We start from the raw sequence: 11,666 nt of genomic DNA, 5'->3' as shown, positions 1-11,666 counted from the left end.
TTAGTATAAATAACAAAGAAAGTGGGAAGAAAGATAAAAACACTTCATCTTCTTCGTTGCCATCCACCATTCTTAAATAAACAAAGAAACCTTCAACATTTTATTTACATTCGTCTATTGTTACAAGTAAGTCCTTAAGCCATTTTTCTATTATTTTTATAGATTTATGGTCATGGGAGCTTGATTTAACTATCCCATATATCAATTTGATCAATTCTTGAATTTTTAGTAAGTTGTCATTGTTGAGAAATTGATGAATTAGGCTTGAAATTGATAGAAATTAAACTTAGATTATGGTAAGGACTAAATTTTAAATCTTAATAAGCTTGATAGTTAACTTTGTAATATTAGAGACCAAATTGAATAAATTGAAAACCTAGGCTAGGAATGGAAAGTATAGTGTCCCTAATGAAAGAATGTGAATTCGAATTTTGATCCGAAGCTATATATCGAAATATTTACATATCCCGAGTTTAGGAATTAAATTGAATAAAATGAAAACTATGCTACCAGTAAGTTAAATCTTGGGCGTTGAGTTACAATGTTATTTACCGGTTAGGGAAGTAATTTTAAACAAGTTGTCTCTTGGTTGTCAAACAAGTAAGGAGAGATTAGTTGCCCAGTGTTGAGTCAACAACTAGAACTAATTTACTGAAGGCATTGAAGACATTCTTGTAACGCCCTCACGCCCGAGACCGTCGCCAGAGTCAAGCTTGAGGTGTTACTAAATTCATCAATTTAACAGCTCAAACAATTTATTTTTAAAATTTCCAGACAAGCTGGCCAATTGCATCACAGTCGCTTAAAAATTCATATCTCGAGTTCCGAAACTAAAAATCCAATTCCGTAAATTTTTCCTGAAACTAGACTCATATATCTATTTACTAATTTTTTTCTAGAATTTTTGGTCAAGCCAATTAGTACAGTTTATTAGCTAAAGTCTCCCCTATTTCAGGGTTCAACTACTCTGACCCCTATGTATTACGAATCAGATATCTCCCTGTACAGAGTTTCAATGACTATGCCGTTTGTTTCTTATAAAACTACACTTAATAAGGATTTCATACATGTAAGATAAAACTCCTAATTGTTTTTGTACAATTTATAGTGAATTTTTAAAGTCAGAACAGGGGATACAGAGATCACTCTAAACCTGTTCCACCAAAACTTAAATATCTCACAAAATATAACTCATATACCTGTTTTGTTCCATCCATATGAAAATAGACTCATCAAGCTTCAATTTCATAACTTACTCATCATTTAATTACATTTTTACTATTTGTAGTGATTTTTCAAATTTACATCACTGCTATTGTCAGATTCTGTTTTATGGCAAATTTTACTTTACTATAGATTTTCATGGACTAAATAGCATTTTAAACATACATAACATCAAATATGACTTAGATTGGCCACTCCAATGGCTAATCATTTACAAACCCTTTTCTTGCCAAACCATAGCCATATCATAAGATTGTTTACACATAGTGAGTATTTTGCCATACATGCCACATTCAAAACACACAAGCCATTTTACCAATTTAGGCCCTCGGATAGTGTGGACGAATCTTCGACCTATCCCGATTCTCAAGCCGGCTTGTCAACAACTACAATGAATAAAAAGGAGGGGGTAAGCATAAATGCTTAGTAAGTTCACATGCAAATAGCAAGTAACATAATCATGAAATTCCACATAAAACATCATTTGCATAAACAACACCAAGACATTCATGTTTCATTTGCATTTAATATCTTTCTACGATTTCATCATACCAAGTTCTCAACTCGAGGATTTAAGCACATACCTATCAAATTTTCTCATTCACCACACTTACCAATATGTCACCTTCGTTTTAGGCATTCTTCTCATTCACTTAAGATTCACCCGTTGAACACATCGGAATATAATTTGAATACGCGGATTTCATGAACGTAAGTGCCATACCCGCAGCTAGACAAACTCAATAGCCTGCGGAACTTATGTAGCCAAGCTACCATGTAACCCGCCCATAAGTTAACTCGGACTCAACTCAACTTGCTCGGGCGTTCGCATCCATAAGTGAACTCGGACTCAACTCAACGAGTTCGGATGCCTAGTTGCATCTCACGAACTCGAACTCAACTCAACGAGTTCGGAACTCAAGTATCCTAGTGACATGTCACTTGTACCCTAATCTATTCCCAAGGTTCAAACGGGATTATTTTCAATTACACATTTCAATCGCCTTCTTCGGAATATAGAAATCGATACTTGCTAACATCTCATACTTATCAAGTTGTTCACATAATTTGCATATCACTAAATAATAATTTACAAAACATCATATTTCATGATAATAAGTATCATGTCATAAATAACATTAAATCACTTAAAATAAAAATTATGTTACCTTATTTACACATGAACTTACCTCGATACAAAATATTAGCAATCGAGCCTATTCTTCGTAAACTTTGTTTTTCCCTTGATCGCGACTTGAATCTCATTTCTCTTGATCTATAATGCCAAATTAATCTCATTTAATACATACATTCATCAAAACAGCATTTAATACGAACTTTTGCAAAATTACATTTTTACCCCTAAACTTTTGCATAATTACACTTTTGCCCCTAGGCTCGGGAATTAAACTTCATCCCTTATTTTTATGTTTTATGACATGCTGATCATTTTCCCCTTCTATGGCAACATCAAATTCACACTCTAACATGTACTTATGACTATTAGGTATTGTTACCGATTAAGCCCTTTTACTCGTTTTCGCTTAAAATCGAGTAGCACAAGTTGTCTAACATAATTTAAAACTTCATATTATATCATAAAACACCAAAATACACAAATTTAATCTATGGGTATTTTTCCAAATATGAACCCTATGTTGAATTATTGCTAGCATAAGTTAATTCGAGTTACCGAGATTTCAAAAACATAAAAATCATTAAAAACAGGGCATGAAATCACTTATTATGAAGCTTGAAAGTTGAAGAAACCCTAGCTATGGGAAGAGGTAAAATTCTGTAGCAACAATATGGAGAAGATGATGATTTTGTGTTATTTTTCCCATTTTATTTCATTTAATATGCAAATGACCAAAATGCCCTTACTACTAAACTTTCCAAAAATTCCATCTATGTCCAATTTTTGTCCATAGACTTATAAATTGGTCAAATTTCTATTTAAGACCTCCTCATTAATATTCCAAAGCAATTTCATACTAAAAACTCCTAGAATGCAAGTTTTGCAAATTATTCGATTTAGTCCCTAATTTCAATTTAAGCACTTTAGGCATAGGATTTCATCACGAAAATTTCACACAATCATGAAATCATATCATAAACATCAAAATAATTATAAAATAATTATTTCTATCTCGAATTTGTGGTCACGAAACCACTATTCCGATTAGGCCCTAATTCGAGATATTACAATTCTTGCATCAATGATCGAATCTATGAATCAAAGAGAGATTTTACCTTTAGCTAGAGCTTTTCTTTATTGATTTCTCTCAAAACTTCTATTTATTGTTTTCTTCATTTAATTTTTAATTAGAATTTAGTTTTTTATTTTATAAAAAACAACCCCCTCATTTACCTTACTTGTTTTGCTTAAGAAATAGAAATATTATCGATTTTTGTGGATATGACCCTACTAGTTACTTTCTGCTAATTCATCTTTTCAAGTAGATTTTATTTTTTTATAGGTCTCGACAGCCTAACAAATTTTACAGTGACACCTTATGAATTTTTGTGGAACTACTTCGTTGAAGATCGCATTCAATGTTTTTGAGTTAATGTATGTACCATTTGTTTTAGCGTGGGGAGGCTCCCATCCAATCATAATTGCTTTTCAAGTCTTTTCATCAATTGATTTAATAAAAGCTCTCATTCAAGCTTTTCAATATACATAATTTGATCCACCAAAGAATGGTGAATGTATGGTTGAACTATCTTCCCTAATTACATCAACTACTCAATTACTAGATACAAGATCCCGCCAATTATGTTAAATAGTAGGCTTTGATACCAATTGAAAAAACATTAATTAGTAATAGGTTGTGCTTTCCTATGTTAAACACTGTATATGAGTAAGTTATTATTTCATGTGTTGAAGTTGTACTTGGAAGAACTATATGAACAAAGTAGTAAAGAGTACAACAAGAATACAATGGATTGCGTATGTTGTTTGATGTCATACCAACATTTGTGAGGCCTTACTCAGAGCAGAATTCAGTATTAAATCTCAGCACAATCACTATCAACTCTTATACATGTAACTTCAAATTAAGTTTTAATTAGATGATGTTATATTAAGTGTATATAAAATAATATAAATATTATGAGATTCCAATTGTCAAAAAGCAATGCTTTTGTAATATTTTGTAACAAATGTACATTATGTTGGGTTTGTTTCATTGAAAATAACTTTAAAAAATTATTTAAAAAAGGGCCAAATAATATTTTATACACAATGATCCAATCACTAGAAATATCTTACATTTTAATGTTACTCAATAGCAGAGTACTTGGAAATTTTTGAAACTTTTATCAGAAAAGAAAATAAAAGTTAAAACATGCAATAAAAGTTAAAACATGTCATAAGTCTCTGCATTCTTTTTAAATTTGGAATTCAGTTCCTATATTTTTATTTCTAGGAATTTAGTCCCTCTACTTTTTAGATTTCAAAGCTATGGTACAACGGTTAGCATTGTTACAATTATATTGTTAAATTCACATTCATTACAACATGACTTTTTTAGTTACAAAGTTGCCAATTAAGGGGTTTTTTTTAAATGTCACAATAATAATTTTAACAAAAAAAAGTGTTAACAATTAGATCTGAATTGTAATGCCCCAGAATTTTTATTTTTTGTTATTGCGAATGTGTGACACAACTGTGTATCTACTTCAGTGGTTAAGAGTTTTGGGTGTGTGTGTCCCAAGTTCAAGCCATGCATTTGGCAAAATTTTGGATTTTTCTGAGTAAAGCCTTAACTTTGTCCAAATAGGCTTTTATTGAAATGTTGGTAAATATACAACAGAATGGGCCTACTGGTCTGGTAAATAGACTGTTAGTATGTTAGAGGCCGTGGGTTCAAATCTCTGTGTAGGCAAAGGAGAGTTATTTTTGCTTAGTTTGGTGGCTGAGAGTTTGGATGTAATTGATAACTGAATAGTGGGTGGTTGAGATAATGTGGGTAGTGGGATTGAGTGAATCAGTCTCCTCAAAGTCATTTTTGTAACCGACGCCTAACTCCCTCCTCTGCCAGTTTTTATTTGCTTTTCTTTTCCTCTAACTTTTTTTCTATAGCCTAATTTTTCTTCTCTTTCCCCCACTCTTTTTATTTTCTTTATTTTTGCAAATCGTCTTTTTGGGTACAACCATCGATTTCATTGGTTTCAATAAGTTGGGTAAGTGTGTTTTAGTTTTGGTATTCTTGTATCGGTAATTAATGGAATTATTTCATGTTTAGGAGACCTGTAGGTGGCTGTGGGTTTTAATCAGTGCCGAGGAAGTGCGATTTTGTTATTGTACGTTCAAGGTATGAGTTGTCGGAAATATTTGAGATTGTCTGTTCTTAATATTCGGTTTGGTATCGGTTTAAATGACTAAGATTAGTTTTTAGATGGCCGAAAATAGGTTCTGGAGTGCTCGAGGATCGTTTTAGCTTCAATTGAAACTAGGTGTGTACTTAATTACATAGAAAACGAGGTTTTAGCGAAAGCCGAAAACCTTATTGTTGAAGCCACACGGACATGTGGTCACCCGTGTGGTATGTCGTGTGCCTAACACGGGCGTGTGTTCGACGAGGTTAGGCCGTGCATGCATGACACGCCCATGTGATGGCCAGGCAGGCCGTGTGGGACACACTGGCTGAACTGATTTGGGCCGTGTGGGCCACACGAGCAAACCACATGTGCGTGTGGGATTTTGGGCCAAGCCGTGTGATCCACACGGCCAAGGCAGATTTGGGCCATGTGGCCCACATGGGCAGGCCACATGGACGTGTGAGTCATTTTCACTGAATTGATTGCTAGGGTTGCACAGGTCGCCCAAGTCAACTGTGAACCTATTGTATGGTCGATAAGCATTACCTAGACCCCTAATTGTGTGAACTGACTAATTGATGGATATATATTGAGTAAGATGATAGTATGCATGTATACATTTACTGATTATATGTACTGATATCATGAGATAGCATGTCATGTATGGTATGTTGCAATGCATGGGGTTGGGTTGATTTTATTGGAGGAAGTTTACTGAAAGGCTCTTAAGCCTAATATACTAGTAGCTCAGCAGCAAACTACTGGAGTGTAAGAATGGGTGGGTTGATTTAATCCCCACATAGAGTGTAGGGTTGGATAGAGACGGTGCACTGTGTTTACTGTTGTTCATTTTCTGTGGGATTACACACTAAGTTTACGTAAACTCACCCCTCTCTGTTTAATGTGCACAGGTAATCCCCAGACCTAAAGAGATCGGGCGGCGGAGGACTCGATGGTGACCACAGTTTTTAGACTTTTACGATTTATAATTTATGATTTATGATTTTAGTTACCGTGGTTTATTTGGATGTAATTTGGGGACTTTTTGGGACTTTTGTTTAAATTTGGTTTTTATTTATTTTTATGGATTTATAACTGCTAGACATAGGAAAACTTGGTTTTCGAAAAGGCAAAGTTTTCTCTAAAACACAATTTACTCAAAACGGTTTTAAAAGCTTCCGTAACGAATTATGTTGAAAACAATCGATTAAACGAGCAATGATTTTGGAATTAATAAGAGATAAGAAAAGTAATTAAACGGAAATGAAATTATCGTAGAAACTTAGTTTTCAAATACTCTATCATGTGGCATTGTCAGATTCGGCCATAACGTCTGGACCGAATTTGGAGTGTTACATGAATTTTAAAATTTAAAAAACAGAAAATCTAAATTTTTAAAAATAAAAATATAAGAAAAAAATTTCAAATATAAATATCTATAACATATTTTATCGCTTAAATATATGATAATTTCGGTGTAAGTATAACGTCATGTCTCATGTCACTTGCAGCCATTAATTTGGAACAAAGATCTATGTTAGTGTGCATGTGTTTAATGTGTATAACTAAAGTCAGATGGTATACTTTATATATTGTGCTAAGAAAGAATATTAAAAGTAAGCTTATATTATATTGATAACGTATAAATTTATATGTTATTTATAAATCATTTTTTTTGCAGGTATGTATAAATCGTCTCTTAATAAAAATTTTATAATTAAATAAATTATATATATTTTGATGAAAAATAATAATTTTATATATTTACATATATGCATTAACCAAGTTTTTTTTCCCAATAAACAATGAGTATTATGAATTTAATGTCTCTAGAATTCCCAACATTAATTCAATTGAAAAAAATAAAAAAATAAAAAAACATATAATAAGATTATTTATGTTTTTTTTATTTAAAAATTAATAAATTTTATATTAAAATTTCAATTGATACTAATCCCAAATTTAATATTTTCTATCTCTTCCCCTTATATAAAAAAATATTATGTGTAGTTGGTTAGTCACTTCGTTACTTATTATTGTTTTTCTTCTATCATATATATACTTTTCTTGGTATACCATCATGTAGTTAAAAAATGTGGATGCTTAAACGAAAAATCAATAAACTTCTGGTTTGACTATTAAGAAAGAAATTTATTTTATTTCAAATCACTTATCTAAGACTGAGATAAGAAACTAGGAAATTGAATTCAATCATGGATGTCATCAAATTAAGCAATTGGGCATAATTGACTAGAAATTTTTTAAATTTATTTTAGTTTAGTTAATTTATATGATAAATCTTAAAAGGTAGTAAGTTTTCAATTCATATTTTATTTTAATTTAAGTTTTTTTACGTGTAAATTTTGTTGAGATTTATTTTAATTTAGATTTGTATATTTTTTGATTATCAATTTTATCGTAATTCATGGGTGAGACCTTAATTCTTGTGCTTTTGTATTACTTCCTTCCGAAATGCTCAAAGAAACATGAAGATAATCGGTGAATTACAAGAAATATTTTTTTTTTGGAAAAACCAAACTAAATTAAAAGGAAAACAAAGCCTAAATCAAATACTTTTACTCAACAGTTGCACCTAGTTTCTGTTCAATTCCTTCATTGAAGTAGGAGATGGATCTCTTGCATGTGACTTTGTATATTGTCTTGTCCAGCAAACAGAGATCTTGATGGTTTCAACTGCGCTCCATGTTATATCTTGAAAGACAAATATGTTCCTATTTTTCCATATACGCCATGCAACTAAACCAAAAAGGGTTGGCCAAAATATTTTAACCCATGTTATCCCTTCATTATACCTTAAGTTGTCCCCTACCCAATCAAAAATATTTCTAGAGAAGAATTATGTTTGCGAATTTGGGGAAACTATGTTTAACCAAATTTGCAAGAAATAATTTGAAAGAGTGATGGGTATGAATTCCGAATTCTGGCTACCTTCAATGTAGATATGAAAATATGATATTTAATTTTGGAGCTTTATGTTGTTCTAATGGTTTTTCTTCTATTTTTTTTTTAGTCATAGATTTCAATGTTGTAAGGAGTTTTAGACATGTTATTTTTTTTATTATAGAACAAGTCATGTCACTACTAATGCATCAAGGGATTGCTGTTTTTTTATTATAGCCCTAAATACTTATGCATTTGAACTTCACCAAGTGGAAAAGGATCATTGCCTTAATTGAAAAAGAATATATAAAATACAAATAATTTCATAATTGATTTCTTTTGTTAAATGAGTGATATGGTACACTATTCTCTCTATCTCTAATCAAATACATATAATAAACAAGCCACTAAAATGAAAAAAAGAAGAAAAGAATGGAAGACAATGGCATCTCTAATTTAATATGATACCACTCTTTGGTTTTATGCAAATAATGGATTAAGATTTAGCTACTTGGCCAATTTTTGGGTCACGCCAATTCTCATGAGGGCCAAATAAGCAACGAGTCTGTAGATCAAAACCATTAGAATCAGGGCAACAGCTGAGATGAGTTGACCATCTAGCCCCACAGTTTTTATAGGTTGGAAATCTCCTACTAAGCAAACCTTCCCAGGTTCATTACAAGGGTAAGTATCATGTGGCTGGTATTGAGCCCCCAACAAGAGTTTGTATGCGTAATGGGTAAGTGCTATGTATTTGATCCATGACATGAAACCCGGAAATTGTTGAATATAGTAGCCGCTGGTGAGTAAGAACGTGAGCATGATGATCGAACCGAGAGTGGCTGCCGATTTCGTGTTCATCACTAAGGCACCAATGGCTAACCCTATGCCTTGAGAGCCTAAGACACATAAAATAAGTGCAAATAGGGTGTATAGGAAACTCCCTGCTGTGGGTTTAAGCCCTGCCATCCAATATGATATTGTGATGAAAACAATGGGAAGTGTAAGCTCCATGGGGAGATCAGATATGATTCTTGACATGAAATATGAAGATAGCCTATACAAGCCCGCAGACCGTTCTTTTTCGAGCATTAAACGTTCTTGAGGGAAGGTGAAAATTGCTTGGTATAGAGGGAACAAACCCCAGAATCCTAAAATAAAGAAGAGGAATCCAATCTGCATGTTTTCAAAATTAACAAAATATATCAGCCTATTTTTCTTAAGTTCATACCATATATCAATGCTATCCAATGTTTATTCATACCTGGTCCTGCAAGTGAGCTACATCAGATTGCCACCATAATAGTCCTAAAAGAACAGCTACAACAAGGACCTCAACAGTGTTGAATACAGAGAATGATTCATGTTTCCTTTCCTTAAGTCCCCTTTGAAGCAATACAGTGAACTGTTGCCACCATGTTGTAGGCCACCTTTCAAATGTCTTGCTTTCCATTTGATCATGATGGTGCTTGCTGTTATCCTTGAGCTCTTCCCTTAGTTTCTCACCAATGTTGCTCTTATATACTGAAACTAGTGTTGTCTTCACCAGGGTTTGTTCCTTTGGTGACTCATTTGATGATGTAATACCTATATAAACATTACAGGATTCAAATCAGCTGAAGTAGATGTATGCTAAATTGTCACTATAAGATTAAAGCATATACCATTTGAAAGGTCCAATAGGAAATCTGAAGGGTTCATGGCAACTGATGGGGCATATCCGATACTCGAAAAATAATCCATAGTAGCCGATCCTTGTCCAAAATACAAAGGGTTACCTTCTGATAGCAGTAAAACCTTATCAAACATGTAAAACAGTCTACTTGATGGCTGGTGTATTGTCAGCACAATTGTTCTTCCACCTTTAGCAAACTCCGACAACGTCGACACCAGCCTTTGCGCCGTAGTTGAATCCAGACCCGATGTAGGCTCGTCTAAGAACAACAAGCTTGGGTTTATAAGCATTTCTTGACCTATACTAACCCTTTTTCGCTCCCCACCCGAAACTCCTCTGGTAAATGGGTCCCCAATGATGCTATTCTTACAGTCAACTAGTCCAAGTTCATTGATGACAGCTTCAGCATGCAGGATCTTCTCTTGTTTACTAAAACTATTCGGCAATCGAAGCAGAGCGGTGAAAACGAGCGTTTCGGTGACGGTCAAGTGAGGGTATAGAACATCATCTTGAGTCACAAACCCTGTGTTTCGTTTCACTGAATTGGAGAAAGGCTTGCCATTGTAAGTTACGGTTCCACTGAGGCAACCACCTAGGCGACCCCCCAATGCAGTCAATAGTGTTGTTTTGCCACTGCCAGATGGACCAAGCATGGATAACATTTCCCCTGGTTCAACCACCCCACTAATCCCATTTAAGATCACTTTCTCTCCTGAACCTGATTTCTTTTGAAAATAATTACCCGATTTCCCAAACTTGATTGAATAAACAACATCAACAAACTGTAAAAAAACAAACCATGAAAATACAATCATTCAAAACTCAAAATTTACAATCTTTTTTTTTTTAAAGAGAATAACTGTTCATACCTTTAAAACAACAGATTCATTTGTACTCTTGAAGATAGCTGTTGGTTTCATGTTATCTTCTGACATTTTTGCAGCTTCAACATCCAACTCTTTCGCCATTCTTACCAATCCCTGCAAAAAGAAACTTCTGGTTTCCTCTCTTTCTCTTTAATTTGGAATTTAAATATTTATAAATTGTAAAGTCTTATCTGTTTTAAGTAATTAGTTGATAATGATTATGAACCTCAGCTATTTAATTTGTTGTTGGGAAGCAATGTTTGACGGTTGACCAAATATCATACTTTCTATGTTACTTCCATGAATGTCATTGATTTTGTTTTGTTTAACCATGTTGTAGATTTTTAAAATAGCCATATATATATATTCTTTGCAACTTGGTCATTGATTTTAAAATAAACTTTGCATTTAGTTATATTTTTAATAATTATCCCTTTTTCTAAATACAACTTTGCATTTGAGTGAGGAGTGTACCAAATGATTCTGAGTTATATTTTTCTAAAAAATATTTAGATATCTTTTTAAAGAAAGCAGCCAGACAAATGCGGTTGTCACCGCTGTCATGATGGACCAAGCATATTTCACATCTCCATAATTTATTTATTGGATCTTGCCTTTTTTTTTAATACAGATTTTTCAAACTGTAATATGACGTAAACATTGAAATATTTATA

The 11,666-nt window shown here is 33.0% G+C and overlaps 1 protein-coding gene across 1 annotated transcript; it reads right to left on the bottom strand.

Moving 5' to 3' along the window:
• Positions 1-8,758: 8,758 nt before the first annotated feature.
• LOC107916837 (ABC transporter G family member 9) lies at positions 8,759-11,235 on the bottom strand. Its single transcript, XM_016846206.2, has 4 exons — positions 10,996-11,235; positions 10,116-10,908; positions 9,716-10,038; positions 8,759-9,627 (listed from the first exon to the last, which is right to left on the bottom strand). The coding sequence occupies exons 1-4, from the start codon at positions 11,092-11,094 to the stop codon at positions 8,959-8,961; spliced, it is 1,884 nt and encodes a 627-aa protein (XP_016701695.2). The 5' UTR covers positions 11,095-11,235; the 3' UTR covers positions 8,759-8,958.
• Positions 11,236-11,666: the final 431 nt, after the last annotated feature.

Source organism: Gossypium hirsutum, chromosome A01 (genome assembly GCF_007990345.1).
Source record: "Gossypium hirsutum isolate 1008001.06 chromosome A01, Gossypium_hirsutum_v2.1, whole genome shotgun sequence".
NCBI classification, from domain to species: Eukaryota; Viridiplantae; Streptophyta; class Magnoliopsida; order Malvales; family Malvaceae; genus Gossypium; species Gossypium hirsutum.
The sequence above is the reverse complement of the archived record's forward strand: the minus strand, read 5'-3'. Positions and strand labels throughout refer to the sequence as shown.

Excerpts from the sequence above, each read along its gene's own strand:
- LOC107916837 (XM_016846206.2), bottom strand. The coding sequence starts at position 11,094 with ATGGCGAAAGAGTTGGATGTTGAAGCTGCAAAAATGTCAGAAGATAAC. Across the intron at positions 10,909-10,995 it reads ATGAATCTGTTGTTTTAAAG|TTTGTTGATGTTGTTTATTC; the intron begins GTATGAACAGTT and ends GTTTTTTTACAG. Across the intron at positions 10,039-10,115 it reads CCTATTGGACCTTTCAAATG|GTATTACATCATCAAATGAG; the intron begins GTATATGCTTTA and ends ATGTTTATATAG.